General features: G+C 59.3%; 7 protein-coding genes across 7 annotated transcripts; 4 read left to right on the forward strand and 3 right to left on the reverse strand.

Annotated features, from left to right (window-relative positions):
• Positions 1-1,003: 1,003 nt before the first annotated feature.
• Positions 1,004-4,176, forward strand: A1Q1_03598 (uncharacterized protein; the record flags this gene model as incomplete). Its single annotated transcript, XM_014323396.1, has 8 exons — positions 1,004-1,375; positions 1,423-1,521; positions 1,577-1,758; positions 1,803-2,280; positions 2,341-2,703; positions 2,746-3,569; positions 3,609-3,690; positions 3,769-4,176. The coding sequence occupies 8 exons, from the start codon at positions 1,004-1,006 to the stop codon at positions 4,174-4,176; spliced, it is 2,808 nt and encodes a 935-aa protein (XP_014178871.1).
• Positions 4,177-4,245: 69 nt separating this feature from the next.
• Positions 4,246-5,554, reverse strand: A1Q1_03599 (uncharacterized protein; the record flags this gene model as incomplete). Its single annotated transcript, XM_014323397.1, has 2 exons — positions 4,246-5,352; positions 5,390-5,554. 2 exons carry the CDS (start codon positions 5,552-5,554, stop codon positions 4,246-4,248), a joined length of 1,272 nt encoding a protein of 423 aa, XP_014178872.1.
• Positions 5,555-5,796: 242 nt separating this feature from the next.
• On the forward strand, positions 5,797-6,735 carry A1Q1_03600 (uncharacterized protein; the record flags this gene model as incomplete). Its single annotated transcript, XM_014323398.1, has 2 exons — positions 5,797-5,857; positions 5,945-6,735. 2 exons carry the CDS (start codon positions 5,797-5,799, stop codon positions 6,733-6,735), a joined length of 852 nt encoding a protein of 283 aa, XP_014178873.1.
• Positions 6,736-7,001: 266 nt separating this feature from the next.
• On the reverse strand, positions 7,002-10,871 carry A1Q1_03601 (uncharacterized protein; the record flags this gene model as incomplete). Its single annotated transcript, XM_014323399.1, has 2 exons — positions 7,002-9,759; positions 9,808-10,871. 2 exons carry the CDS (start codon positions 10,869-10,871, stop codon positions 7,002-7,004), a joined length of 3,822 nt encoding a protein of 1,273 aa, XP_014178874.1.
• A 678-nt stretch (positions 10,872-11,549) lies between these two features.
• Positions 11,550-14,164, reverse strand: A1Q1_03602 (uncharacterized protein; the record flags this gene model as incomplete). Its single annotated transcript, XM_014323400.1, has 3 exons — positions 11,550-13,442; positions 13,487-13,801; positions 13,853-14,164. The coding sequence occupies 3 exons, from the start codon at positions 14,162-14,164 to the stop codon at positions 11,550-11,552; spliced, it is 2,520 nt and encodes an 839-aa protein (XP_014178875.1).
• Positions 14,165-14,536: 372 nt separating this feature from the next.
• A1Q1_03603 (uncharacterized protein) lies at positions 14,537-19,105 on the forward strand (the record flags this gene model as incomplete). Its single annotated transcript, XM_014323401.1, has 1 exon — positions 14,537-19,105. One exon carries the CDS (start codon positions 14,537-14,539, stop codon positions 19,103-19,105), a length of 4,569 nt encoding a protein of 1,522 aa, XP_014178876.1.
• A 6,349-nt stretch (positions 19,106-25,454) lies between these two features.
• A1Q1_03604 (uncharacterized protein) lies at positions 25,455-27,034 on the forward strand (the record flags this gene model as incomplete). Its single annotated transcript, XM_014323402.1, has 3 exons — positions 25,455-25,570; positions 25,622-26,675; positions 26,813-27,034. The coding sequence occupies 3 exons, from the start codon at positions 25,455-25,457 to the stop codon at positions 27,032-27,034; spliced, it is 1,392 nt and encodes a 463-aa protein (XP_014178877.1).
• Between the last annotated feature and the right edge of the window lie 8 nt (positions 27,035-27,042).

Genomic DNA, 27,042 nt, shown 5'->3' on the forward strand with positions numbered 1-27,042 from the left:
AGACTTCAGACGTCGGCTCGAGCATCGCAGCAACAATGCCGACAAGACCAGTGCCAGAACCAAGCTCGAGCACCTTCTTGCCGGCGAGCTTGCAGGGGTCGATCGCATGTCGGTACGCGATGTAGCGGGACAGGACCTGTCTGTCAGTAATTCGCGCTGCGTGTGCGGAGCCATGATTGCCTGGTGTCCGTGCTTGCAGTCCGGGCTGTATTTTTGGGGCCGAGACTGTTGACAGAGTGCGGCGCGGCGTGGCGCACAGACAGTCCGGACGATGAGCAGGAACCGCGGTTCGGCCCGGCGGCTTGCGTTGAGGAAGGCACTCACCTCTCCAGCCGGCCAGGCGATACCGCCGCAACCCGGTCCGGCGTCGACCTTGAGCCTCACGTCCCGGACGCCGGGGACGGCGAGGGAAGTCTCGGCATTCTCCTCCGTCGTGCGCTCACGGGGCGGGGCGATGTGCTCAAAACTAGGGAGGGCAACCTGGGAGTCGGTCGAGGAGATGGAGGACGTAGATCCGGAGCGTTCCCTTGTTATCGTTGTCGTCGTCATGTTTGTTGTCAGTGATGGAGAGAAGAGGAAGGGAAGGACAGAGCTCGTCATCAACCACGACGACCACTCGCTCCCGTCCACCGTATCTGCGCTGGGCAGGCCATTGAGCCCAGGCCGGCCCAGGACAGCCTGCAGCCCAACTTTTCTGGGCTGTTCAGGGTCGCGAGGGACTATCTATGAGGACAAATAACATCAGCATGCCATATCGGTGGAGGCCGCGTGGTTATTCACGTGACTTGCCATGGTGCCCCGCAATCGCGTTGCTAGGCGGGCCAAGTCCATAGAGAGGCTACGGCGATCTGCGACAGGCGAAAGGCAGGCGGAGCGATCGGCGGCGAGCTGTTGACTCAACCATCACCACCATCTGTCTTCCTCGACCTCCTCTTCGTCAGCTAACACGCTAACGACATCGAAATCTCGCCGCCACCAGCCTGGTAACAGCGACGGGACGCTCATGAGGAACCTCAAGAAGTTCGGCGGCGCAAAGGCAGCAGCGGCGCCCAAGTGGAAGCCGGACTGGGACTGGGTCGCCGATGTCAAGGATCCAAAGGACATTACGCCCGAGCTGCGCCGCCGTGCAGCTGGGCTTGCGGATGTCCCACCATGTCCTCTGCCGACAGTACGCTGGGCTTCTCGCCAGCCATCCACGAATGGCGCAAGCAGCAGCACATCGAGCAAGCAGAACGGTGTGATAGACGTCGATGACGATGAGGGAGAAGGCAGCTCAGCCGTGTCTATCGTTTCACCAAAATCGAATGGACCAGCATGTACCGCCAAGCGCTGCAAGAGCTCGCCACGGTGCTATAACAATCTTGGCTTTGAGAAGGTAAGCGTGTTATGGTGTGCATTTGAGCTGACGAGCAGTGGGCGGAGAAAGATGCCAAGGAGAAGTACGTTGAGAACAATGCGGGCGAAGAGCTCGAGTTCCGCGACGGACCTGCCGGACTGTGTAACTATGGCGCTACGTGCTATGTGAGTTGAATACTCCACTGCCAAAGCTGACTAACAGGCGAACGCGTTCCTGCAGCTGTGGTTTAACAACGTCGCCTTCCGGAACGGTGTGTACGAGGCGGCGGGCGAGCAGGGGACACTGCATTGCCTGGCGTCTGTCTTCGGACGGCTTCAGATATCGCGCCGCCCTGTCGTCGATCCTGGACCGCTCATCGAGGCATTGCGCCTGAACAAGGGCGACCAGCAGGATGCTGCCGAGTACGTAGTTTATGCTTCCATAGCCCTGAAAGCTAACAAAGCAGGTTCTCAAAACTCTTCATGACGCTTCTCAGCGATGAGTTCACACGGCGGAACCCTCAAGGAAACCTCGTGAAGGACCTGTTCGAGGGCGAGATGGAGTACTGCACGCGCTGTGACACCTGTGGCTACGAGTCGAAGACTAGCGGTACGCTGGGCAACGAAAGAAGACAGCTGACCACAGCACCGTTCCTCGAGCTCGAGATTAGCCTGAAAGATAAAGCGTCCTTGGAGAGCAGGATCGATCACATGCTGCAGTCTGAGCGCCTCGACGGCGACAACAAGTACAGCTGCCCTCGATGTAACTACAAGCTGCGACCAGCGATTCGGTCCACGTCATTGAGGAAGCTTCCGCCCTTCCTTCACTTCTCGTTGATGCGATTTGTGTACGACCCCCGCCAGGACTCGCGCAAGAAGACGAAGCATTCGATCACATACCCGCGCAAGCTCCAACTCAGCGACACGTGGTACGAGCTCGTCGGCGTCGTGACGCATGAAGGTGCAAGTGTAGGTCGCAGCGTGCTCACTGATACCTGACGTCAGGCTTTCCATGGTCACTTCACCTGCGAAGTGTATGATGAGGAGTCGAAGCAGTTCTTCTTCTACTCGGATGAACAGGTCAAGCGGGTAGCGGACGGCGAGGGCCGTCCCAAGAAGCGCATCAAGCTCGAGACTGATGACGATACTGAGTCATCTCGAGATGCGTACATGCTTGTGTACCGGAAAATGGGCGAGCCGCTTGCCACCGCTCAAGATCCCCCACCGTCTGTGGTAGAAGCCATCGAAGCCGACAACGTTGCTCTTGCAGCTGAGATCGACGGTCGCGTGAATAAGACCTCGGAGCTGGCGTCGCAGTTCGACTCTGTGCAGGCGGAGAAGCTCGCTGTCCTGAGCGAGATCGACGGGGTGAGCTGACGCGGCTGCGATGGGGTGAATAGCTGACCTCAGGGCGACTGTATTATACCAAGGGACGATTTGAAGACATGGATCGAGTCACCCGAGCTAGCTACCGCTTGGAAGGGCTTCGAGGAAGTCATGTGCAAGCATCAGAGGATTGATCCAGAGAAGACGAAGGACCTGCGGCTCGTGTCCCGCTCAGCGTTCGATCGTATCAAGCAGGTGAATCCCGACATCCCAGAAGTCGACGTTTGCGCAACCTGCGTCGAGGCTGAGTTTACTCGCCGCACGCAGCGGTCGAACAAGGAGGAGCAGGTCAAAGCGTTCGAGGAGCTCAACTCTTCGTCTGGTGATCAAGACTACCTGCTTCCCAGAGCTTGGCTGAAAGAGTGGAAAGGAAAGAAGGGTATCGATGTTCCGCCGACGGATCCCGACTACGACCTGCGCTGCGAGCATGGGCAGTTGTACGTCCCCCACACAAGCCTCGTCTCGAACGTCACCGCCGAGGCAGTAGCGTTGCTGCAATCGATCTTCGGCGACTTTCCCGTCTTCACTGATAACGACGTACAATGCGACGAGTGTGCGGTGTCAGAGGCACAAAAGCAGTCCGACTACAATGAATGGCGTGCTCGCGCTGCGGACGAGAAGAAGCTGGCGAAGAACCAACTCAACATCACCCAAATCCTCGGAATCGACAACTACCTCCTGCCTAAGAAGTTCTTCGCGGAGTGGGAGGCGTGGATGCGCGGGAAGGGTGCCGATCGCCCCGAAGGGCTCAGCATGGAATACTGTCCCCACGGGCTGCTTGATTTCGATCCCCAGATGGAGCACTCGAACTACATCACCGCAGCGGGCTGGAATGAGCTGTGCAGATTGTGAGTAGCTCAACAGTGCTTGGCCAGGCTAACGCACAGATACGACCACGACCCTTCAGACGCCGTGAAAGTGCAGTTCTCCGCCTCCCCCGAGGAAGGGAAGAAGTGCTCCGTAACGAGAGTGAGCAAGGGGACGTGTAAGGAGTGCCTGCGCACACGCCTGCTGGACTTTGAGTCAATGTGGCTCCCCATCGTGCAGGGCAAGGATACCGTGCCAGCCGAGAGCAAGAACAAGCGACGCGCCAGCGCCAGGTCGAAACAGATGTACGTCGACGTCGAGAAGGGGACGGCGATCAAGGACATCCGACTGCACATCTACGAGCAGTGGAAGATTTCGCCGTTGTCGCAGCGGTTGTTCCTGCGCGGCAACGAGGTCGACGCCAGCGATACGGTAGAGAGCCTCCGGATTGTGGAGGGCGACTGGCTCTGCCTCGAGGAGATTGAGGAGGCGGACGACTTTGGCCCAGAGGGTGGAACGGAAGGATTCGGCGGGACTGCCCTTATTGGGCGTAAGGGTGAGCTCACGACAGGTGAGAAAGCTGACAGCAGCATGCCCCGCGTGTACATACTCAAACGAGCCAATGCACCTTCAGTGCGCAATGTGTGAAACGACGTTGTTGTAAATGTGTTGTATGCATCAAGCGAAGATAATGTACATAACAAAAAGTAAATCGATCTAGTTCTGCTGTCCACTGCTGCCAGAAGGTCCACCAACGGGCAAGTCAGCCAGGTCGACCATGCCCGCCGCGACAGCCTGCGCCCATACCTCGCGGAACTCGTCCAGATTCCGTCCCTCGGAGAGTTCGATCATCTCGACCGGCATCATGTTCGTGCTGAACGTGGGCTGGTTGCGGATGGCGTCGGGGTGTCCAGCAGAGTCAATCACGCGGAGAACGGGGAGCTGCTCGACGCCGTCACCGCCTTCCCGCGACTTCTGGAGAATGTCCCGAATGTCCTCGTACGTGAAGAGCAGCGCGTCCGTCGTGGACCGGTACGGTTGGAAGTCCATGAGAACGAAGCGGTCACCCTCGTACTGGTATCCGTACCCGAGGGCGCCCTTCGTATCGACGTAAATGTCGAACACGTACGAGGCGTTGTCTGGTGGAGTCGTGCTGGTCGAGCTTGAAGAGCCAGCAGCGATGGGCGGGTTGGACGCGAGCTCGTCCTCGAAGAACTCCCTGATGCCGCGGCGCAGCTTGTCCTGCGTCTTCTCGTCTTGCAGGTGGTCGTAAAAGTTGAGATCGCGCTGCGTGATACCAACAAGCACGCCGTCGCGCACAAAACACCGGAACTCGAGCGCCGGGTTCAGGTCGGAGATGTACTTCCGCAATACGAGCTCGAGGGGCACGGCGGCCCTCTGCTGCTCCTTCTCCTCCTCGGTGGCGGTCCACGGATTCGGGGCGTCCTCGCAGCCCTCGTACAGTCGCTCAGGCTCGAGATCGTGGTGAATCAGGTTTGAGCTCTTCAGGAACAAGTAGACATCGGAGGCACGTTGGCACACCAGAGGGCCGCTCGATGTCTGTAGCACGAAGGCGGCGTCCCGGGGTGCCGTCAGGTTAAGCTTGGGGAAAACCTGGGGATATTTCAGCAGGACCTCATTGATCGCGTTGTTCAGTGCCGGAAGGTGGTACTCTGGCGCAGCTTCGTCTTCGTCATCTCCCTTGGCCTCGCTCGAGTTGCCACCCGCTGCCGGCGTTGGCTGAGAAGGAGCAGGCGTCTGCGGAGCGGAGGAGGGGGCAGCCTCGCTGCCAACAGGGAGGAAGATGGAGTCTGAGTCAAGCCACTAACTTTCAGCTGAATTCAAAAGATGGCAAGCTTACGTGCAGGAAGGCATCACCCTCTCCGAGTTTCCGGATATCGATGACGGAAGACGGCACGGTCAAATCCTCGAAGGTGTCGTACCAGTGGGAGAGGCGGCAGGCATCGACATCTGCCTTCTTCAGCGTCGGAAACACAGGCAGGCTGTCGGAAACAGGAGCCGGCATTGTTCTTCTTGTGCTTTGGGTGATGTTGAGTCAGCAGGAGCAGCGCGCTCGAACTTTGGAACCTGGTAGACATTTGGAGTGGAGGTCGGCCTCCACCCCCGACGTGAGCCTGGCACTTTGGCTTGCTGCACGTGGTCGAAGGGCGGCGTGTCAGGTAGATTTTGCGGGGAAGACGCACCTCCACCTTAAATTTCTGGTGATCTCGGGCGACCTCAGCAACGACAACAACAACAGCGGATACGATGGGCCGGTTCGACGCGCACGACCATCTCGTGAAGCAGGGCTGGAAGGGAAAGGGCACTGGTAAGTACACAATTCCTCTTCCACCTTTCCTCACTTGCTGTCATCTCCTTGCAGCTGAGTGCTCCTCGACCTGAAGCTGACGCCCAGCCCTCAAGAACGGCCACCTCACGCGCCCTATCCCTGTCGTGCAGAAGAAGACCCTCTCCGGCATCGGCAAGGATCGAGACGAGTCCATTCCCTTCTGGGACCACATCTTCGCCTCGACCGCTGCCTCTATTGCTTCCAGCGCCAATGGCACGCCCTCCGCCTCAGGCGCCTCCACGCCGCAAGCCGCTCCGAAACCGAAACCGGCCAGCACCATGAGCATCGCAGCCAGGAGCTCGAAGGAGATCGCCAAGCGGAAACTGTATTCGGGCTTCTTCCGGGGGAAAACGTTTTCGGAGGACAACTCGGAGGCTGAGGCGTCGGACCCGGAGACCAAGGTGACGGTGACGAAGACGACGATCGAGACGGTGCAGGTTCAGCCGGCTGCTCCCTCGTCCTCCACCTCGAGTTCGAGCGAGAAGAAGGAGAAGTCCGACAAGAAGGAGAAAAAGGACAAGAAGGACAAGTCTGAGAAGAAGGACAAGGAGAGCAAGAAGCGGAAACGATCGTCTGAGGACAAGTCCAAGACGGTCGAGGACAAGGAGGCGCGCCGTCTCCGCCGCCGGCTGCGGAAGGAGGAGAAGGAGCTCTCAGCTGCCCGGCGAGCACTCCGCAAGGCCGAGAAGGAGGAGCGTGCGGCGCTGAAGGCGGAGCGCAAGGCTCTGAAGGCTGAGCGGGCGGCTATGAAGGCGGAGCTGGCGAGTGAGAAGGAGAAGGAGAAGGAGGCCAAGGCGAGAAGGAAGGCGGAGAAGGCTGCCAGGAAAGTGGGCAAGGTGGAGAAGGAGGCGAAGTAAATGGGAACGACATAGACCGGGCACTTTCCACAGACTGTACCACACCTACAACACATCTAGCATTTCTTGCATGTACTACTAGCTGCACGCTGTCGCACCGCTACTCCCAGCTGATGGCCATGGGAAGCCACAACGGTAGTTGCGCAACTCGCACTCGACTCTGCGCTAAACTGCGCTGAATGCGTCGTCTTTGCAGCTCGAGACCAAAGAGTACATGTACAAATCCAAGAGTCACTGTCCATTTATCTATCAGTACACCGAGTGTCCTAATGTGAAACGAGGGCGTTCGCGACGCCTCTCCGTTCCGTCGGCGGCGACGGCGAGGGGCTATTGAACCTCTCTTGGCGCTTCAGCGCCTGCTTCGCGGGAAGCTGTAAGCCTTTCAGGCCGGAATGCAGGCTCGTTGTGCTCGCCGAGGCGGAGGGCGAGGCCGACCGTGCTTGTGCCGGGGGAACGGGCGCAGACAGGTCCTCACTACTGCTGGCGTAGTCGTTGTAGCTCGTCGAGTAGTACGTCGGCCCAGGGGTGCTGAACGACGACGCGCCAAACGACGTGCCGTATGACGTGCCGCCGCTGTAAGCTGAGGCGCCACCGACGGAAGCCCCGCCGAAGCTGGACGCATGGCCCGCGTGTCCGCTGTAGCTGGCGCCGAAACCGCCATAACTAGACCCGGCGCCGTGACTTGACGCCGCATACGTTGTTGTGCCGGTGGGGGCGGGGACGAGGGCTGGCGTACTCTGCGTCGGCCGCATAGAGGAGACCTGGATGAGGATCGCGCACTCGCGTGTCGCCTGCGTGAGGCGGCGCATACCCTGTCGCATGCCTGTGCTGAAGGTGTGCTGTGCTGAGAGCGCCTTGATGAGACCGGTGACCTTGACGACATTGCGGATGAACGCCTGCGCATCGTCCGGCAGCGTCGTGTGCGCATACGCGAAGGGGTTCGCGCGCAACGCCATCAAGCTCTCGCGAAGGGCCGTCGTCACCTGCTCAGCGACGCTGAGAAGGTGCACGAGGTCACCGTACTCCTTTGGCGGGATTGTGGGGGGCCGCCGCCGATCGTCCGTCAACAGACTGAGTCCAAGACGACCAGAAATGCTGCTGCTCGCGCTGTCGCCGCGCATGTGGCCCGGCTGAGAGTCATATGATGACGACGCGCCAATCTCTTCCGCCAATCGGAGCCAAACACTGAACCCAATCTCGGTCGCAGTCTCGAGCACGTCGAGCAGATCGTCGTCGAATAGCGTCGCTGACGCCGGCGTCGGTGGTCGCACGTCGACAGACAGGTTCCGCTGCCCACCGGGCGCACTCAGGTACGAAGAGCCGGCACTACTGGACTGCCCGTGGCGAGAGCGCGGTTGGCTCGGGAGCAAGGGCAGGTGCTGCCGCCCAGCGAAAGACGGCGTGCCCTCAGCCGGCTGCTCCGGCTGGGCCGCAAGGGGGAATGGTGGCGGTGACGGACCAGTGTCCACGCCCTCGAGGTCTTCGTGAATCGTCGGGTCCGGCCACTCTGTTCGCGTGAAGCCGAGCGGCGAGCCCATCATCATGCCTCGCTCTACGTCCTGCGTCGAGAACGAGCCGGCGTGCCGCCTATTGCCGCGAGATCGCGGTGACGTCGTAGTGGAAGCCGTGAGATCCCGGCGCACGACCCGCTCGGGTGACTGTCCCTGTCCGAGCGAGGGCGTGCGTGAGTGCGTCTGCGACTGCGACTGGGAGTGAATGTGCGTCGGGAACGGTACCTGTTCACGGGGCTTCGGCTCACTCCGCTCCAGAATGGGCGAAACGGGCGTTCGCCCAGTCATGCTTGACGCTTTGCTCATCGGCGGTGCTCGCAAGCTTTCCGGCAGCAGCAGGGTCCGCACGTCAGCCAACAGGGGTACCATGCTCTTCCACGACATGGCGACCTCAGCCATGCCGCCGTAAATGCTGAGCAGCAGCTGGCGGGTGTAGCGCACATCGGCGTCGCGGAATGCGGGCGTCTGTAGTCGCACAACGGCAACGATCTTGCCGAACACGGCGACGCTCTCCTTGGCAGCGCCTATGACCCCACGGACTGCGGAAGTAGACGGCGCAGAACGGCGTGACGTCGAGTCAAAGCGGTCCAGAGCGTTGATCAGAGTCGCTAGGTACATCCCTGCCGGCTCGAGCACACGGGAGAACACACCTGCAACCCTGTCGCTGACCGCAAAGTTCAGGTACTGCCGCAATGCTCCGTGGAGCTGCGTCAGAGCGAACAGCAGACCACGAATAGCGTCAATGAACATGAGCAGAGAGGGCGAGACGGCCTTGGAGATGGTCGAAGGAGGAAGCATGCTGACTCGCCGGAAGTATGAGTTGCGCGACTCGTCGATTGTCGGTCCGTCCTGGCTCTCGCGACGAACATCCATCTTGACGAGCGCTTCGTGCCGCGGTCGGAGAGCCTCGATTGAGCTCATCTTTTGCAGTCCTCTCCGCTCAGGAGCCAGCGAATCCTTTAGGGCTGTTATTCGGTTGATGCCCATGCCAAGTGGTCGCACCTCGTCCTTCGCCTCGCCTCGTCTCTCCTCGATGATTTTGGCGTGACTTTGCCGGAGATCGGGGAGAGACTTTTTCGCCTGCAGTGTTCCGCTCATACGTTGCGTTGCAGTGTAACTGGCGCCTCGGGCGTGTCCACTGGGCAAAGGCTGAACAATTTGCGGTTTCGGGACGACGGGCAGCCCAGACGATGAAGAAGAGGTGGACGCCGAAACAGGTGGAGTCGAGGACGACGACACGGAGCGGTCGTGGGCGAGAGCGTGCGATGGTAGTGAGAGAGTGGAGGCGTTTGCAGTTGCCGCGTTGGTGGTGTTGACAAGCGAGTCCTCAGACACAGTGGCGGCACGGACCCGCTGCCCCCATGGTATCGGCTTGACCGGAGAGAATGGTGACGCCTCGCGCTCTCGCGGCTCGCGCGTTTCCGCATCGTCCATCCTGTTCGCGGGTTGCGACGTGGTTGATTCGAACGATTCATTGTGCTCCGGCTCGGCGGCTGTTTCATTCGGTTCCTCTCTGCAGCGCGTCAGAACCCGTTTCAGCCCGTCTGCCCGTCTGACTCACTCCGATGCGAGATATGTGTCGTCCTCGACCCGTGCGCGTTCACGCTCACGTTCCGAGAATCGGGTCGTGTCGCCAACCTGCTCCTGGAGCCATCGCTTCATGTTCTGGATCCACGGCCGCAGATCCTCGTCGCGTTTCGGCTTATCCTTATTGTTCGGGTCATGTCGCCCCTTCGCGTCGGTCTCGGCGAGCGGGCCGAGAACGTCACGCGGCGGCCACTGGATCGGGTTCTGATCAACCTTGAAGACCTTGAGCTTGTCGAAGGCAATGAGGTAGGTCGGGAGCGTTACGATGTGATTATCGGATAATGAGAGCACCTTGAGCGCAGCTAGTCGACCAGGAGACTCGGGGAGTGTGGTCAGCTGGTTCTTCGAGAGGTCGAGGATTTCGAGAGCTGGAAGCTCGGCGATCTGCGACGTTAGCGAAGCCACCAGAAGAACACTAACACAGGGAGGAACAAATGTTAGAAGGTTGCTCTTCAGGTTCAGGTACCTTAACCGGTTGAGTGAGGAGAAGTGCGGTGAGATTGTGCCGTCTCTTAGCTGATTGTACGAAAGCGCCAGTCGCCAGACACCCTTCTTGTCCTTGCCGACTTTCGAGTGAAACATCTCGACGGCGTCGTCCGTAATCTTGTCCAGTCGCTGGCGACTAAGGTCCAATGTCTCTCCCTCGTCCTTGGAGTGCTCGAGAGCCATATGAATCAGGCGCTTCACGGCATTGGCGGACGACTGCTGCTCCGGTGCGTTGCCGTTCGAGGGCGGCGACCAGTTGTTGTCTGGCGGTGACCGATAAACGCTTCGCGGTGGTCTTGGCGCTGGTGGAGTTGAAACTGTTTGACTTTGGTCATTCTGATGGGGCTGCGGTGCACCATGTATCCGTTCGGCCGCAACGGCCGCCGCCGACTGCTTGGTCGCCTCGGTGGTGACCGAGTTCGATCGAAGACGGACGGTCGGCATGTCCGTGGCTGACGCGAGGGGGGACAGTGAGTGCGACGATGAGGAGTTGGTCATGGCTGCCCCGCCTGTTGGGTTGGGGGTGGGGAAAGAAGGCAGTGGTCGAGTCATCGTGATGGGATGGCCGGCGAAGTGCGAAGATTGAAGAACTCGAGGTCAGAGGCGCTGAGGCTGGAGAGTGGCTGCAGGCGGCTGTCGCAGGTGCACGAGCGTGGGTTTGCCTGGAGGCGAAGGATTGTGGGCCGATAATCGAGGCGTGTCTGATGGAGATGGTGATGCGGAAGAGGGAGTTTACTCGACCATGGTTACAGGCCGAAGGTCGAGAGGGCGAGGTGAGATCGACGCTGGAGGGAAATATAATGTTTACTTGTGGAAGGCGAGATGAGAGCTTTGGTGTGGGAAGGCGAACGACTTGAAACTCAGCGCCCAGCGCTAAGACCCCTCGCAGGCGACACTGAAGCTGCGAGGGGTGCACGAACGATGACGGAAAGTCGAAAGAGGGGGAGGGTTGTGCAGAAGCAAAGGTCGAACGGGAGGAACAAGGACATGGATGCTCACGCATGCACGGCTTATGCTGGGGTGAGCCTCGGGCCTCGAAGCCACCGGCGCCAGCTCGCTCGGGTGACTGGCGGGAGCATTTTCCACCATCCGCCTCTTCCCCGTGTGAACTTTAGATGAGGTGAGCCCATGACGAGGAAACCCTTGACATGCTGCTCTCTATCTACGGCTTCTGCAGTGCCGTTCATGCATGCACGTCTACATTAAACTACAGTGTACAGCTACAGCCGTCTAGAGCGCCTCATCGTCCCCCACCACCAATGCACGCGACAGGTTGCGGGCAAGCGCAAGACGGACAACCTCCAGCTTGCGGAGCGCTGCCTGAATTCCTTCCCGTTCCTCGTCCTTAGCGTTCTTCGTGTGACCATTGGCAACACCGGCGCCGTTGGCCCCACCCTCCTTGCGCTCAAGGTAACGCCACAGTTGACCGAGGTACGTCGCAGGCGCGAATTTGGAGTTCGACAGCACCTCCTCGAGCACACGCATGAGCTCAAAGGTCTCGTAAGAGCCGAACAGAATCTCTTCATCCTCCAAAAGGTCGACGCTCTCCGCCAGTAACACACCCCAGAACTCGACAGGCGTGATGGGCATCAACAGGATCTCCACCAGCAACGCGGCCGCACGGTCCCGCGCGCCCTGGCCGAGGTAAAGCAGGTAGTCGCGGAACTTGGCTAGGAAGGCAAGACGAGCAGCGTGCATGACCATCGTGGTTTCGGGGGACTCAATGCCGTCCAGAGCATAGTTGCCTGCGGCGAGTTCAGTCAGTGTGACAGGAGCGTCGCTCAGAATCTTGGGCGGCAGAGTATCTACCAGTCGCAGGAACTCCTCCGGCCCGGAGGAGACGTAGATATCCAGGAGCTTCTCGGCGATTCGCGCAAGACCGAAGCCATCCTCTGCCATGAGGTATAGCGACGCCGCAATGCCATAGTCGCCTCGAAGTATTAATCGCTGAGACGTGATGGCACAAATAGTGCGCCACTCATCCTGCAGATTGAAACCTTCGCAGGTCTGCCGCAGCTCTCGCAGCTTCGTTGTGGTCTCGCTTTCCTCCTCCTCATCGTCCACGGACACGACCTCGACGTCCATGCTGCCGTTTGCAACCTTGCCCGATGGCTTGCTGGTGCCAAGGGTGACGCCGACTCGAACGATGTACTCATGCAGGCGGGCGGAACTGTCATCGCCGGCGGCGTTGAGGTACTCAGCAATGGCGCGCCACAGGTCCTCCTGGCTAGGGCTGTCCATGAGCATGTCGGCATACTCCAGGATGAAGTGGTCGCGCAGTGATGAATCAAAGTGCTCCTCGTCGTCGGGCAGGATTTGCAGCTTGTCGAAGACGTCTGCGAGATGAGCAGCGAGCCAGATGTCGAGTTCCTGGCAGCCCTCCAGAGCACGGACGGGGTCGTTTGAACAGATGCTGGACTGGATTGAGTCCTCCAAGACGGTAGAGTCGGCAGGAATCACGTCCAGAATGCGCTTCATGAGCGGAGGAAGATCGTCTCGTCGCAGGTTGACGTCCACCAAAACGCCCCACGCGCCGACTGCCTCTCGCCAGTCACCGGCCTCCTGAAGCACCCGGTCTTGGTTACCCTGGACAAGCTCCACAACACGGCGGAACTCATCCTCCATGGACGAGAAATCACCCTTGCTGCTACCGTCGTCCAGCCAATGCCCTCTGCTCCGGCCGCCGATAGCCGTTTCGAACTCTGCCCGGAACTGCCCGACCCAGCGTTTGTGAGCAGCGAGGAACTGGTGGTCGAGCGGGTAGGCATCGACGTTCGAAGACCGAGGAATGTTGGCGATGTTGGTAGCAAGAACTTGGCCGAGCTTGGCTATCGGAGGGTGGGGATGGTTTGTGAGAGTTCGCAGGAACGTTGATGCCGGAAGGAAGAGGCCACGAAGCAGGCATCTGATGACGAGCGGCCAGAAGAGAGGGTGTTCCCAAGGCTCCTTCAGCTGCATGACCTCGTTGCCTTGCGTGTTGACGTGGAAGGTGTCAACAGCATTCACCCAATCGAGCAGCTCCTCGCCCACAAGACCTTCTCCCCGGCCATCCTGCGGCAAGTACAGGATCTCGGCCAGGTTGAAGATGTGGTAGACAGCCTCGTACTTAATCTTCGTTTCGTCCTGAGAGTCAGCCCTGTTCAAGCGACAATATAAGCAATGCTCACGTCGATGTCAGCGTCACGCAGCTTGACAAGCTCCTCGAGGTACATCTCAACTAGCCGACGCATGTGGATGACACCCTGGGTGCTCAGAGAGGGAAGGCCCCCAAGGAGGTTGCTCTTGTTGTCCCAAGCATCGGCCATTGCTGGTGGTCGGTCGGAGCTGAGCCCAGGCAGTTGGTAGTCCGCCGCAACGATACGTTGAAGCGACGCAAACAACGTAAACGTCTCCGCATACAAATTCTGGATAGCGTCTGGAAACTTGTTGATGTTGGCGATGTAGGCAACACGGTCTGAAGTCGAGAGTTGGGTGTTGCTCGGCTTGTCATCAGGTGTCTGGAGTCAGCTGAAGCAGCAAGCTTCTCGATCTACCTGCTGGCCGACCCAGGCAACAACCTCTCCTCCAACAGGACTGGGGTTTGCGAACAGTGTTCGCCCGCTCGCTTTCCACTTTGCCTTGTCCTTGCGGGAGAACGCAGCAGGATCAAGGTTGAGTTCAATCGCATCGTCCTCGTCGCCAGTGTCGACAGCCATGTCGGAAGTTGAGGTGGTGGTCGCAGATGGCATAGAATTGGCGCTGAATGAGTTGAACAGGGGAGTTGGGTTCTTTGGCGCGGAAGGATTGCCAAAGCTGAACGCCGGCTGGGTCGAGAACGCCGAGCCCGACGGATTGGAGCTGAACATGGTGGTCTCTGCAGCTGCTTCGGCCGGCGCGGAGCTGGAAAACGCGGGTTGGTGTTGTTGTGCACGCCGGTTGCATCATGGTCGATCTCAGAAATCAATAGCAACAATGACGCCTCGCAGCGCGCCACGGGACCATATTGCCGTATTGCCGACCATCTGTATTGTGGCCGCCACTCACCTCGATCGCTGCTACAACATCGGCCTCTAGTGCTCCAGGTTTGGTACACCTTCTCTTCTCCAAGTCACTTGCTCAACCAACCCGCCCGCGACCAGGTCGACCAGATCCACCCGACTGCGCGTACCCAGGTCTCAAAAAATCGGCCCTCAGTAACCGATTCTGTGGCTTGAGCGAGCTCGATCGCCTCATCAACCATGTCCGACCGCGAAGCGTCCTCTGAGGGCGAGGGTGACGACATCCGCCCTTTCGGCGAGGGCGACCCCGACCGTGACTCGTCAGACGAGTCTGACGAGGATGACCCCGAAGAGGCCCGCCGCATCGCTGAGGGTTTCATTGTCGACGAGGACGACGAGGACGACTCCGAGGATGATGAAGAGGAACGCCGACGGAAGCGGAAGGAGCGCCGCAAGAAGAGGAAAAGAAGAGAGCGCGAGCGTCGACAGCGTGAAGAGGAGGAGATTTCTGAGGATGACTTGGAGCTCCTCAACGAGAACCTCGGAGGTGGTCGCCCGCTGAAGCGTTTACGCCATCGCGGCAGCGAGTCCGATGATAACATCCCTCGACTTCAGGACATGTTCGACGATGAGGACGAGCGACGCCGTTCTGACGATGAGTCCGATATGGGCGATTTCATCGAGGAGGATGAAGAAGAGGAGCAGAACCGCAACGAGACCGAGGAGGAGCGCCGCGCGCGCCGACGAGAGGAGAAGCGCATCCGTCGCGAACAGGCTCGCGCTCGCCCCGAACTTGCCGGCGTCAATCAAGAGTCCTGGGACGAGATTTATGATGTCTTCGGCGACGGACATGATTATGACTGGGCTTTGGAGGGCGAGGAGGGTGTGGAGGAGGACGAGGACGAGCCGAAGAAGAAGGATCTTCGTCTCGAGGATGTGTTCGATCCGGCCGAGATCAAGGCGCGCCGACTGCAAGACGAGGACCGCGCAATCGCGCACATGGATCGCCCCGAACGTCACCAGGTCATCAACTCCACTCTGTCCGACAACCCGATCATTGCTCCCGACTCCATTTTCCCTCCCCCCGATCTCGCCGCCCGCTGGGCTCACGACAAGATCTCCCCTCGTACGCGCTACATTTTCTGCGGCCTCGATGCGCAGTGGCCCATGCCCTCTCCCGAGGATCCTTACCCTCAACCGGCCAAACGTCGCCCCGACCTTCTGGACGACTACCAGAAGGCTGTTTCTGAAGCTCTCAACATGATGTTCGTCCAGCATCTCGAGGTCCCGTATCTGTGGCACTACAAGCGCGACAGCTTCGGCGTTCTCGAAGCTCAGGGTCAGTCCTCTGTCCAGTTCCTGGATGGCGATGAGCTGTGGGAGCTCTACAACCTGGGACAGAAGTATCGCGCGATCTGGGAGCGCGTCCAATCGCTAAAGGAGCAGTGGCGCAAGATCAAAGAGCGGAAGCCGGACCTCGAGGACGAGTACCTGGAGAAGACTCTCCTTAGCACCGTGTGTCTCCGTAACATCGAGACCGCTGCCGAGGGTGCCGATTGGCTCGCCTACACTTATGCTTCGGAGCTCCGTGCCATCAAGGAGGAGGCCGCAGCCGAGGAGGGAACCAAGCGGCTTCCCGAACGCCAGTCGGGTGGAAAGATCCGTGACGGACCCGTCCTCAAGCTGGCTGAGGCATTCGGAATTTCCGTCCCTACAGTCGCGCTGGTCTTCAATGAGACCGACGGTGATCCCGCCTCCTTGTCCAACCCTGAGAAGATGCCTTTGGCTCTCGCCGAGGAGTTCTCAGGCGAAGGTACACCTTTCTACACCCCTGAGGATGCGCTGAAGGCGGCTAAGGAGATTCTCATCAACGACTTTGCCCACGACCCAACTATCCGACAGCAGGCTCGTGACTTCGTTGAAGCACTAGGTACCGTGACCGTGACTCCGACCGAGCGTGGCATGGCGTCAATCGACGCTTACCACGCCTACTACCCCTTCAAGTTCCTGACCGACAAACCCATTCCGAACTTCAAGGACTCCGCGCAGTTCCTGCACCTTCTGAAGGCCGAGGAGGAGGGTCTTATCACCATTTCCATCTCCGCCCCGGAGGAGTCCACCAAGGAGTTCATCTCCGCTTTATCCCGCTGCGCTCAGTCCAAGGACTACAGCGAGCTCGCCGTGTCCTGGAATGCCGAGCGCGGTCAGGTCATCGACACCGCCTTCCGCAAGCATTACCTGCCCGCTGCCTGTCGCTGGATCAAGGAGCAGCTTCGGACCGACGCAGAGACTTGGGTGTGTGACCAGGCTCGTTTAACTCTCGAGGACCGCTGTAACGTCCGCCCCTTTGCTTCAAACCGCATGAGGCCCGGAGAGGTTCCCAACGTCCTTGCTATCACCATCGGTCAGGGCACTAAGAAGGATGCCGTCATTGGTGTCCTTCTCGGCGATGACGGCAACATCCGAGCTTCCTACAAGTTCGACAACCTCCGCGATGCCGACCCGAGGCGAACATTCATGGATGTTGTCGAGAGGCAGCGACCAGATGTCATCGCCATCGCCGGTCTTTCTGTTGAAACAGCTCGTCTTCGCAACGACGCGCAGTCGGCGCTCAGGGAAATCGTCATTGAGCAGAGCGGCCTGCAACCCCCTCAGCCCGAGGATTATTCCTCGCATGACGACTATCAGATGGAGCTCAGCCGCTTTAACGACTCGCTGGGCAACCGCATGACTCCCCTCATCATGGTGAACGATGAGACGGCTCGCCTGTACATGAACTCTACCGATGCCGCACAGGAGCACCCCGAGCTGCCGGTGAATGGTCGCTATGCGCTCGCTCTCGCGCGCTACACGCAGAACCCCCTCAACGCCTACGCCCGAGTAGGCAAGCAGTTGACAGCTCTCACATTCGTCGACTTGCATCAGAAGCTCGTTCCGGAGGAGAAGCTGCTGCTTGCCCTGGAGCGTGGATTGGTCAATGCGGTGGCCATCTGTGGGCTGGAGCTCAACATCACAGCCAACAGCCCGTATCAGCGCTACATGCTGCCTTACATTGCCGGCCTCGGACCGCGCAAGGCAAACCAGCTCGCCAATGCTATCAGCCAATCTGGTGGGCATGTCATGAACCGTATGGCGCTGCCGGAGACCAACACTCTGGGACCTACTGTCTTCGAGAACGTCGCAGGCTTCCTGTACATTAGCGCCGACTTGAAGGACTTCAGCCAACTGGAGGCTGGCGACACGACGGATCAGCCTGAGCCTCTCGACATGACTCGCATCCACCCCGAAGACTACGAGTTCGCCCAGAAGATGTGTCAGGACGCTCTGGATCTTGATGCAGAGGATGTCGCGGACCAGCACAAGTCTGCGGTTGTTGTGACGTTGATGAACGACGAGGACAGAGGGAAGAAGCTGCGCGACCTCAATATCGACGACTTCGCCTTCAACCTCCAGCGTCAGGGTGAAGGTAACAAGCGTCACGCTCTGGGTGAGATTGTTTCGGAGCTCGTTCACTGGCACGCGGATCGCCGACCTCCTTTCTACATCCCGGACGACTGGCAGATTCTCACCATGCTGACGGGCGAGTCTAGCAGAACCATCAACAGAGGCTTGCAGGTTACCGCCACCGTCCGCAAGGCTCTGTCTTCGAGGGTGTTCTGCACTCTGGAGAGCGGCATTGAGGCCGTTCTGGAGCGCGAGTACGTTTCTGACAATGACGATGTCAACTCGTGTGATGACGTCTTCAAGCCCCGCCAGGCGATCAAGGCTGTCATCATCGATGTCGACCCTGTTCGCTTCGAGGTACGCTTGTCGACGCGTGCGTCGGATATGAGCCAATCGGTTCCGTTCATCGCCCCCTTCCGCCAAGACGAGTTCAACGACGAGGGTAGGATGGCGATGGCCGAGGAGGCGGCCGCTGCCAAGCGTCGTCGCCAGGCTGGAAGCGTGAAGCGCGTCGTCAACCACCCGAACTGGCACGTCATGAACTCTGGTCAGGCGGAGCAGTTCCTTGCTCCGCTGCAGCGTGGTGACGTCGTTGTGCGACCGAGCTCGAAGGGCGCGGATCACCTCGCTGTCACCTGGAAGGTCGACGAGGACGTGTACCAACACATCGACGTCCAGGAGATTGACAAGCCGAACGAGTACGCTTTGGGCCGAATTTTGCGCATTGCGAACAAGTACTCTTATTCGGATCTCGACGACCTCATCATCAACCATGTGAAGGCGATCGTGCGCAAGTTTGACGAGGTTCAAATGCACGAGAAGTTCAAGAATGAGGGCGAGCTTGAGTCCTTCCTCAAGAACTACGTGCAGGCGCACCCTGGTCGTTCCACCTATGGCTTCTGCATCGACTCCGATCACCCCGGTTACCTGAAGTTGTCGTTCCTGAACAAGTCGACCAAGGACGGTGGTCAGATTCAAACCTGGCACGTCAAGGTGCTTCCGGGAGCCTACCAGCTGAACAACGCTGAAGTGCCGGGTGTCACAGAGCTCTGCAATGCCTTCAAGGCGCAGTACTCTGCCCGTCTCGACGAGCAGGGACTCGGTGGACGCACGCCCGGCGTCCGTATGGCGGCGCGCACGCCGATGCACGGGGGCAGGACGCCTGGCGGTCGCACGCCTGGCATGCCTATGCGTGGCGCCGCGACGCCTATGTATGGCGGCCGTACGCCCATGCACGGCGGTGGCGGTCGCATGCCACCGCCTCCCCAAGGCTACCCGCCGCAAGGTGGCTACCCTCCGCCTGGCTACGGCGGAGATTACGGTCGTGGAGGTGGCGGCATGATGGGCCGCAATGGCGGATATTAGAGAGATTGTGGACGATGAGCACAGAAGGCAGTCCTTTCTGAGTGTATAACAGCATTTCTATTAGTAAAACGATGCATAGCATGTAGATTCCATCATACTTTCTCGTTGCGAGATCTGTCAAGCCCTACCGTGTCGCTGTCACTTCAATCGTCACGATCATCTCGGATCCTGCAAATCCCACGATTCATGACTGCGCTCGACGCCTCCGTCCCTTCGCGCCTTCGGCATCAGCATGTCCATTGTCTACAACTGTCTACAACTGAACTCCACTGACCGCCCATGCCTTAAAAGCAAGTCGCCTGTCATCGGAAGATTCGAGCCCAACCCCCGCCCCAACCTCGGCTCCGTGTCCTCGATACTTCAATGCGGCCGTTTCGCGTTTCGGTGAGACGCTAGGCGCCCACAGCAGCCAAGGCGGGGAGCGGAGTGCTGAGTCTATTGCGTGCCCAGATTGCGTACTCCGCAGAAGGGGAGTGCACACTCTCTGTTGTGGCCCATGGACCCCGGCGCTAACTGCCGAGCACGGCGTGCACCGGCGACGCTGAGCAAAAGGCATCATCATCTGCTCGTCATCACATTTGCTCGTCGACGTTACTTCGCACGAAGCACCGCTGCAATTGGGCAAGTACGCGAAGGTATCGAGATGCAAGGAAAGCCGTAAGGCAAGGCCATGGGCGAGCCGTCCTCCGCGCTGTCTGGGTCGGCAACGGACGTGCGTAATCCGGGGGAGCTGAGCTTACTGGCGTGAGCTTCCCGGCGTGTCCGGCACGTGCACGTTCCTCCTCTTCTCACAACTGAAGAGCAGGACGCACCTACACGGAGTCCCCAAGGCGCACTTAGAGTATGACGCTGCCGCAAGCGGCCGAACAAGGGGAATAGGCGCAGAGCACCGACGCTGGAACGGCGATATGTCGCGATGGCCGTGTCCGTGCCTGCACCTTGGTCAAGTACGCACTGCAGCCTCTGGGTGGCGGATCTGGTAAAAGCTCAATGGCACGGACAGCTTATTCCGGAGCAGCGAGGTGCGTACGGCGCAGGGTTGACCTCTGACCGGCGTGTGGCGCTCGCCTCTGAGGATCATGGAGCCGAGCCGAGCGGGGTTGCGTAGAAGGCTTACGTTTGCTGCTCTCATCTCTTCGGAGGGCCAAGGCCACTACGACGCGATCTCCTGTACTCTTCGCGAAAACGGTTGTGCGTCGAGTCCGGCTTCCCTTCGAGGCTCGAGAACTTTAGACGCGCTCTCGTTCCGGGGACGGATCGCAGCGCCGCAGCATACCTTCTCCCTCCCCATCTCATGGAGCACTCACGTTGACGAGGGTCCCGACAGACTTTTGGTGACCTCCCTTTAACCGCTGCGCTCCACTGATGCCTTTTTCTGACTGCCATCTTCCAGTCCCAGCACAGTCGCAGCACGGTGCCTGTGGTGAGCTCGAGGGGTGACTAACGGGCCAGATCTCGCTCGGAGCCCAGGTCGGTGCGAGGCGTTGCTGCACGGGGTTTGAAGTCGCTCGGATTACGTTCAGGTCCAGCGACACCTCCCCACCCACCCCAGAGGCACCCTTGACATCACTTTGGCATCTCGGTGCTCTGCAAGGCTGTGCGGCTGACGTGGCAATACCAGGCGATAGCGTCGACGCCCTATCCAGCAACCTGGAAGCAGCGGCTGCAGAAGGTTCTGAGTGATCTTCCGCAAGCGAAGACTCAGTAAGATGTTGGTAGTGTGAAGCAAGATTCAGCGAGCATCGAAGCCTAAGAGGGTTTCAACGAGTGCCTTTCGGTTCTCGATCGCGACTGGGTTGCTCACACGTCAGAAGCATGGCAGCGCAGGAAGAGGCGGTGCGAGCAGTACGAAGGTTTAATTAACCCATGTCTGAAGCCCAGTCGTGCCGAGTCGGGCTCCGTCTGAAGCCGTGTCCTGCGCGCGGTGAGCTAGTGAGTGTCCGTCGAGAACGGCGTGAGTTGCGCGTGTTCGATTTTCTCAATTTCCTGTTCTGCCAGAACACTTTGACTGGCCGAAATGGGCGACAGGAGTATGAATGCGAACACATCCAGAAAACAAGGTTATTCCGATGACAACCTACGCGAGAAGGACGCTTGCCCGGCGTACCTAAGTTCCTGGGTTCCTGGTGTTCCTCGCGAGCGCGAGTGCTGACGATTGCCTGGATGCGGCAGATGCACGAGGAAGGCACGAACCACCCACGAGGAACGGCTGGCACACGTCACGCCCAGTAGCATCCTGGGTATGTCAGGTCCGGCAAGCACAAGCTCATACCGGATAAGGGTGGCTGCTGTCGATTTCGCCGAGGCGGGCTGCAATAGACTCCAGCAGCGCGTGAGCGCTTAGGATTTCGTGAGTACAGCATGCTACTACACCCTGCTGTCAGCGTTGAATGTACAGTAGAAGAAAAAAGGGTAAGATCAGCTGGAAAGCGAGTGTCAAAAGCGGGATGACGGCATGCCTCTGTCGACGACAGCAGATCGACCGCAGCGGCTGACGGTACGCAGGTTGCGCAAGTACGGCATCCGGCCCGGGTGTTTGACACAGACTGAGACAGCACTCGGCGAACCTGAAGGTGGCTTCAGGTATCGTGTTTGATCTACTGCATCGTACGCGCAAGGTGTACATTGTTGCTGCATCATTGACGTTGCGTTTACGTCGCGTTCTGGCCGGCATTATGAAGTTGTGTAGCTGCAGAAGGCACAGAAGCGAGCTGAAAACGAGCGAAACCGAGAGCAAGCGGGCAAGACCACCAGCGGCCGCCGCCCTCGATCGCGCAAGGATGTTTTCGACATCGTTCTGAGACCTTTACGAGAGGAGAACAGACCCATGAGTCGGTGTGTGTTCGACCGATGGAACGGTGCAAGACAGGCGCGTGCACTTTCCTGTCATCGTCCTGAAAGTTGCGGTCATGATGCGCCCGCTCGGGAGCGCCGAAATAGCGATCGTCTCGATCCCCCCTCATCCCACCCGAAGTTCAGGTCAGAAGAGCCGACTCAGTTACATCCGCTTGAAACTGTCTTGGACCTCAATGCCGGTATGATCGCTGACCTTGCCACCGCGCCCGTATAGTCAGTAGTGTCTCGCTCCAGAAGTCTCGACCGATGATGGCATCCGTAACTTTGGGGCAGAGGGCCTCGTCTCACTCTCAGACAGTGGACGCCAGCGCCTCACAACGAGCACAGCGCACGGCTGTTTCTTGGTCCACAAGTCTGGCAACACATCAAGAAGCACACGCTTTGATCGAGGCTCGGGGAGGCCAGCTGGGCATGCTCCTGCAGGCTCCAGCAATTCGCGCGCCATATTGGAACTGGCGCCTTCATTCATTTCGTCCAACTCGCGGGTCGCTGGACTAGGTTTGGTGCGGAGATATATGAAAGCTGGTGAGACAGTCGCTTACGGCTGGAGCGCAGTCTGTATTCAACCCTGCATGTACCCTCCGTGCACCCTCTGCTGGGCGCCTAGGCCCTTTGCTCGTGTGCAGCGTCGCGGGCCGACGCCTTTTCCGGCTCCAGTGGCGCTCTGAATGTCATCATATCGGCGATACCGCGCCGGCTGCATTCAATCTGCACCACGCTCCGACAGTCCTCCGCCAGGTAATGTTGAGCCGCACGAGGACCTGATCGCGTTGGAATCAATGACGAGCGAGTCTCGATTGGTTCTTCGATTGGTGTGACGCCGTTACATGCAGCGATAAGGATCGACAATTTTCGTGCCGCCGTCCTTCATTGTGGCTTGTCGCTCCACACCGAGCGCTGCTTGAAGATCGCCACTGCCCTCTATCACCACCATTCGGCTCCTGCGATGAGGCCATCGTGGAATCCCCGCGCCGCCTAAGAACTTTGCCGCGTGCAGCTGACGACTACTTTCCGGCCATGCAAGCGCTGTTCTCATCCTGACACCCCCCTGTCGAAAGGTTGAACAGTGGATAGCCCGGCGTCCCCACGTAGTAACTGCCCGAAGTACTCGGACTGGCATCTGCATGTTTAGAGTTTGACGTCAGGAGTTTCTCGTTGGATGTTGGATGCTGGCAAGGACGCTGCATTGCGGTGCGCTCCCCACCGCACCCCTTGAAGTCTACGATGTCCGGTACCTGGCTTCTCTGCTGCTGGGTTTGCTGCTTTGAGTTGGTACTAAGGGTCTGGGTTTGAGATGGAGCTTAAACGTCCCTCTCCTTCGCGAAGAAGACACCGCCAAATACCTGAACCTGCCAGACCTGTCAGACAGGGCTCTCAGACACCCAGGAAACGGCAGCCAGGATGCCGACAGCACGGCACGATGCCCATAAAACGTCGTCCAACACGCGTGGTAGCGTGTCTCGAAAGCATCGGCAACCTTGCCGCCTGGCTCGCCCTGGGTTGCGGTGCATCGCCCAGCAGTTCCTCGGCACGCACCCAGCCCGCGGCAGTCCTGCTACCAAGCGTCCTCGGTGCTCGTAATCTTATCCAGCGCAGACCTGTAACGGGCAACCCTCAGGTCCCTCGGGCTTGCGGCCTCTGACCGCCGGCCAGCTGGCTCTCCTGTCGCCGTAGTAGGTAGAAACACCATGTCCATGTGCTAAACACGTCCAGGCCTCCTAGACAGGAGACATTCCACTGCGGAGACTGATGCAACCCAAACCCACCATTCCACCGCGACCGCCACCCGACCACGAGCAGGTCGTCGATGTCGGTTCGGTTGCGCTTCCTCTCCTCTTTTCTACATCTCTCCTCCTCTCTCTTCTTCTCCATCCTATCATCCCTCCTCCCTTCTCTCCCCATCCATTCCCTCCCTCTCTCTTCCATAGTTTCCATAGTTTACTCCCTCTTCATCTACCGACCTTTCCCTCCGCCCTCATCCCCTTACCCCACGTCTACACCGACACCCCCCCACACGTCTTACCGACTTTCTTCGAAATACCACCAAAAACAGCCAAAAAAATACAACCACGACACTTCTAAAGACCTCATTACGTTTACGAACCCACGCCCTCACGCACCTCTGACGCTCGACCGTTATTCCTCTTCAGAAAACTCCAACGACTTTTGATTTACACGCTCGTCCTCAGTGACGACCACGCCTTGATTCGATTCAACGCCTCTTTCAACGCTTCCAACGCGCCTTTCACGCTTCAAGCTTCCTTTTCATTGCTCCTTCTACGTAGTTTCTAGACGAACTCTTACAACTTTTTACTCTTTTCTCCTCAAGACTTGACTCCCAGTGACGAAAGCCCATTTCATTGTGAGTATCTTGTGCCAAAGGTGGAGTGCGTCCTGGTCGTGTTGTGAGAGCCGACAGCCGGGACAGGTGTCGTAGGGCTTCAAGGGCCTTCAGGTTTGGGATTCAAGGGTGGTGAGGAGGGTTGAGGGATGTCGGGTTGAGAGAGAGGGAGATGAGTGAAGGGTCCTGGGAATCTGATCCCGTATGGCCCCTCAGATTTGGGTTTCAGGCCGCTGCGAGCGACAACCGAGTGACCTGCCGACTCCCTTGCTGAGGTCATCCTCGACCTCCTCCATCCGCATCTCTCTCTCTACGAGATTCACTATGCATCCAGCCGCTGACAGCATGCAGCAGATTATTCCCCGTACGACACACAAACGAAAAAACAAACGTTACTGAGTGGGTGTCAATGCGGTGTGGACGAAAAAGATGAAACAGGGCGATGGCTGCTTGGCTGAACCTTGCCCGGCGGTGATGCTGCCACCACTACCACCACCAAACGTCCTCTCACGACCATCATCATCGCTGACAATCAGTTCATCCTTCCCCTCCGTAGCACGCACCTAGCACACACTCACCCGTTCGGCCCAGCTCCGAACTCTCCCCGTGCATACTTTTCCCGCTGCGCTCTCTCCTCTGTTGTGCGCCTGCTGCCTGATATCGCTCGCCACGCGACGAAATTCACTACAACTCGAGCTCACTCCTCCACGCGACGACCACGCTGTTCTCGCGCGCCGACATCGACCACGACCCTCCACTCGACGAGTCCACCGAAACCTAGAGCGCGGCTCCCCATCTCAAAGTGAGTGCTCGCCGGGGTTGAGGGGGAGCAAGATGCATGTAGCAGTGTTGTCGCGGTGCGGGTATAGGGCTCCACCAGTGCCACAAGGGCCACCCCAAGGGCCGAGCAAAGCCCGGAAAGGAAGGACTGCGGTTGCGGGGGCCAGTCCCCTCCATCTTGGCTTCATACAATCACCCACCACCACCACCATCCAACCACCAACCACCATCCATCGACCACTCTACTCCTCCCACCGCATCCATCCCCGCCGCCGTCGTCCTCCCCATCGCCGCGCCGCATCCATCCACCCCAGCTACCTGCTCCGTCCCCCTATCGCATTGCATACTGACTCGGGCTTGTGCCCGGTGTAGATGAATAGGGCCCCTTCTCAGCGTTTTCACCCCCACCAGTTGGACGCGCACCCTTCCTACTACCACCAGGACGCGTACTACAACCCCCATCCTCACAACTACCACCCTTACTCAAAGTGAGTTCCCCTCGGCGATCCCAACGTCAGCCACGCCAACTGACATGCCAGGCCTCGTCACTATCGTGCACCCCCTCCTCACCGGCTGCTCTCTCCGCCCCCCAGCCGTGAACGTCGTCATCCCGCGACCCTCCTGCCACCGATCGAGACTGGCTTCTCCCACCACTCGTCTTCCTTGACCGACGCCCCTCCTCCTCTCACTCGTCGTTCTCGCGCATCGAGCACGTCACACCACCACCGTCCTCGCGCAGCACCCTACCCCGAATACTCTGCCCGACGCACTCTCTCGCCTCCTTACAGGCATCACGACGCGTCTCGCTCCTCTCGTTACCCTCCCGAGCTCTCTCCTCCTGGTGCCTACTACGACCGCCAGTGCGACGACATTCTCTTTCCTCTCACACCCCAATCCGCCAAGTTTGAATCTCCAGCCATGGTTGCCCACGACTCTCGTGACCACGCCCTGGACCGTCTTCCCCACCTCCGCATCTCGGAGCGTGACTATGACATCAAGCCCAAGGCCTCGGGCTATGCCTCGTCCGAGGATGACTACCCCTCGACCTACCGCGCCATGTCGCCCGCTGAGCGCCGTTTCCTGCAGACTGTTGTCCCCGAGCAGCGTCGCACTGTGACCGCCTACCCTGTTACCGGAGGGTACAGCTGGCCCCCGACGGCCGAGGTCGCCACCACCGACGCCCAGCAGCAACAGCAGCAGCAGCAGGTCACTGATGAGCAGAAGCGTGACCCCAACGCTATGGCTCTCGACCCTGCGCTCTCGTCTGTCCGATCATCTGCTGACGGGACTGCTGCTGGCAACGGTGCCCAGGCTCCGCCGGAGCTCCGTCTCATTCCTGAGACTCTTGGCTCTGCCGCTGCCGAGTCGCCTGCTGCCGACGTTGAGATCAAGGAGGCCATCGCGCAGGTTCCTGCTGCCCAGCAGACCCTCGCTCCCCCCGAGCCGCCCAAGAAGGAGACGCCGTTCTCGCGCTCTCCCGAGCTCCGTATCTCGCACAAGCTTGCGGAGCGCAAGCGCCGCAAGGAGATGCGCGATCTCTTCGACGAGCTCCGCGATGCTCTTCCCCAGGACCGCGGAATGAAGGCAAGCAAGGTGAGTCGCTTTCATAATGTTTGGTTCATGGCCGCGATTAGATTGCCATGCGATTGCAGATTACCATGCGGTCGCCAGGTGGTTGTGAAAACGGTTCCTGAGACCATCCACTGGTGAGCTAGTGCTGACATTTGCAGTGGGAGATCCTCTCCAAAGCCATCGACTACATCCAGGCTCTGAAGAACCAGGTCAACGACAGCCACCGCCAGGTCGAGATCCTGGCGCGCGATCTGGCCGTCGCTCGCGGCGAGAACCCAGGTACGCACTGGGCCTCGTCGTACCACAACTTTGCCTCGAGCATCCCGGCCTACGTTCCTCCCGCCGCTGCCGCCGCTCCTGCGCCTGCCCCCGTGTGCTAAACACGTCC

Source organism: Trichosporon asahii (genome assembly GCF_000293215.1).
Source record: "Trichosporon asahii var. asahii CBS 2479 unplaced genomic scaffold scaffold00056, whole genome shotgun sequence".
In the NCBI taxonomy this organism is placed as follows: domain Eukaryota; kingdom Fungi; phylum Basidiomycota; class Tremellomycetes; order Trichosporonales; family Trichosporonaceae; genus Trichosporon; species Trichosporon asahii.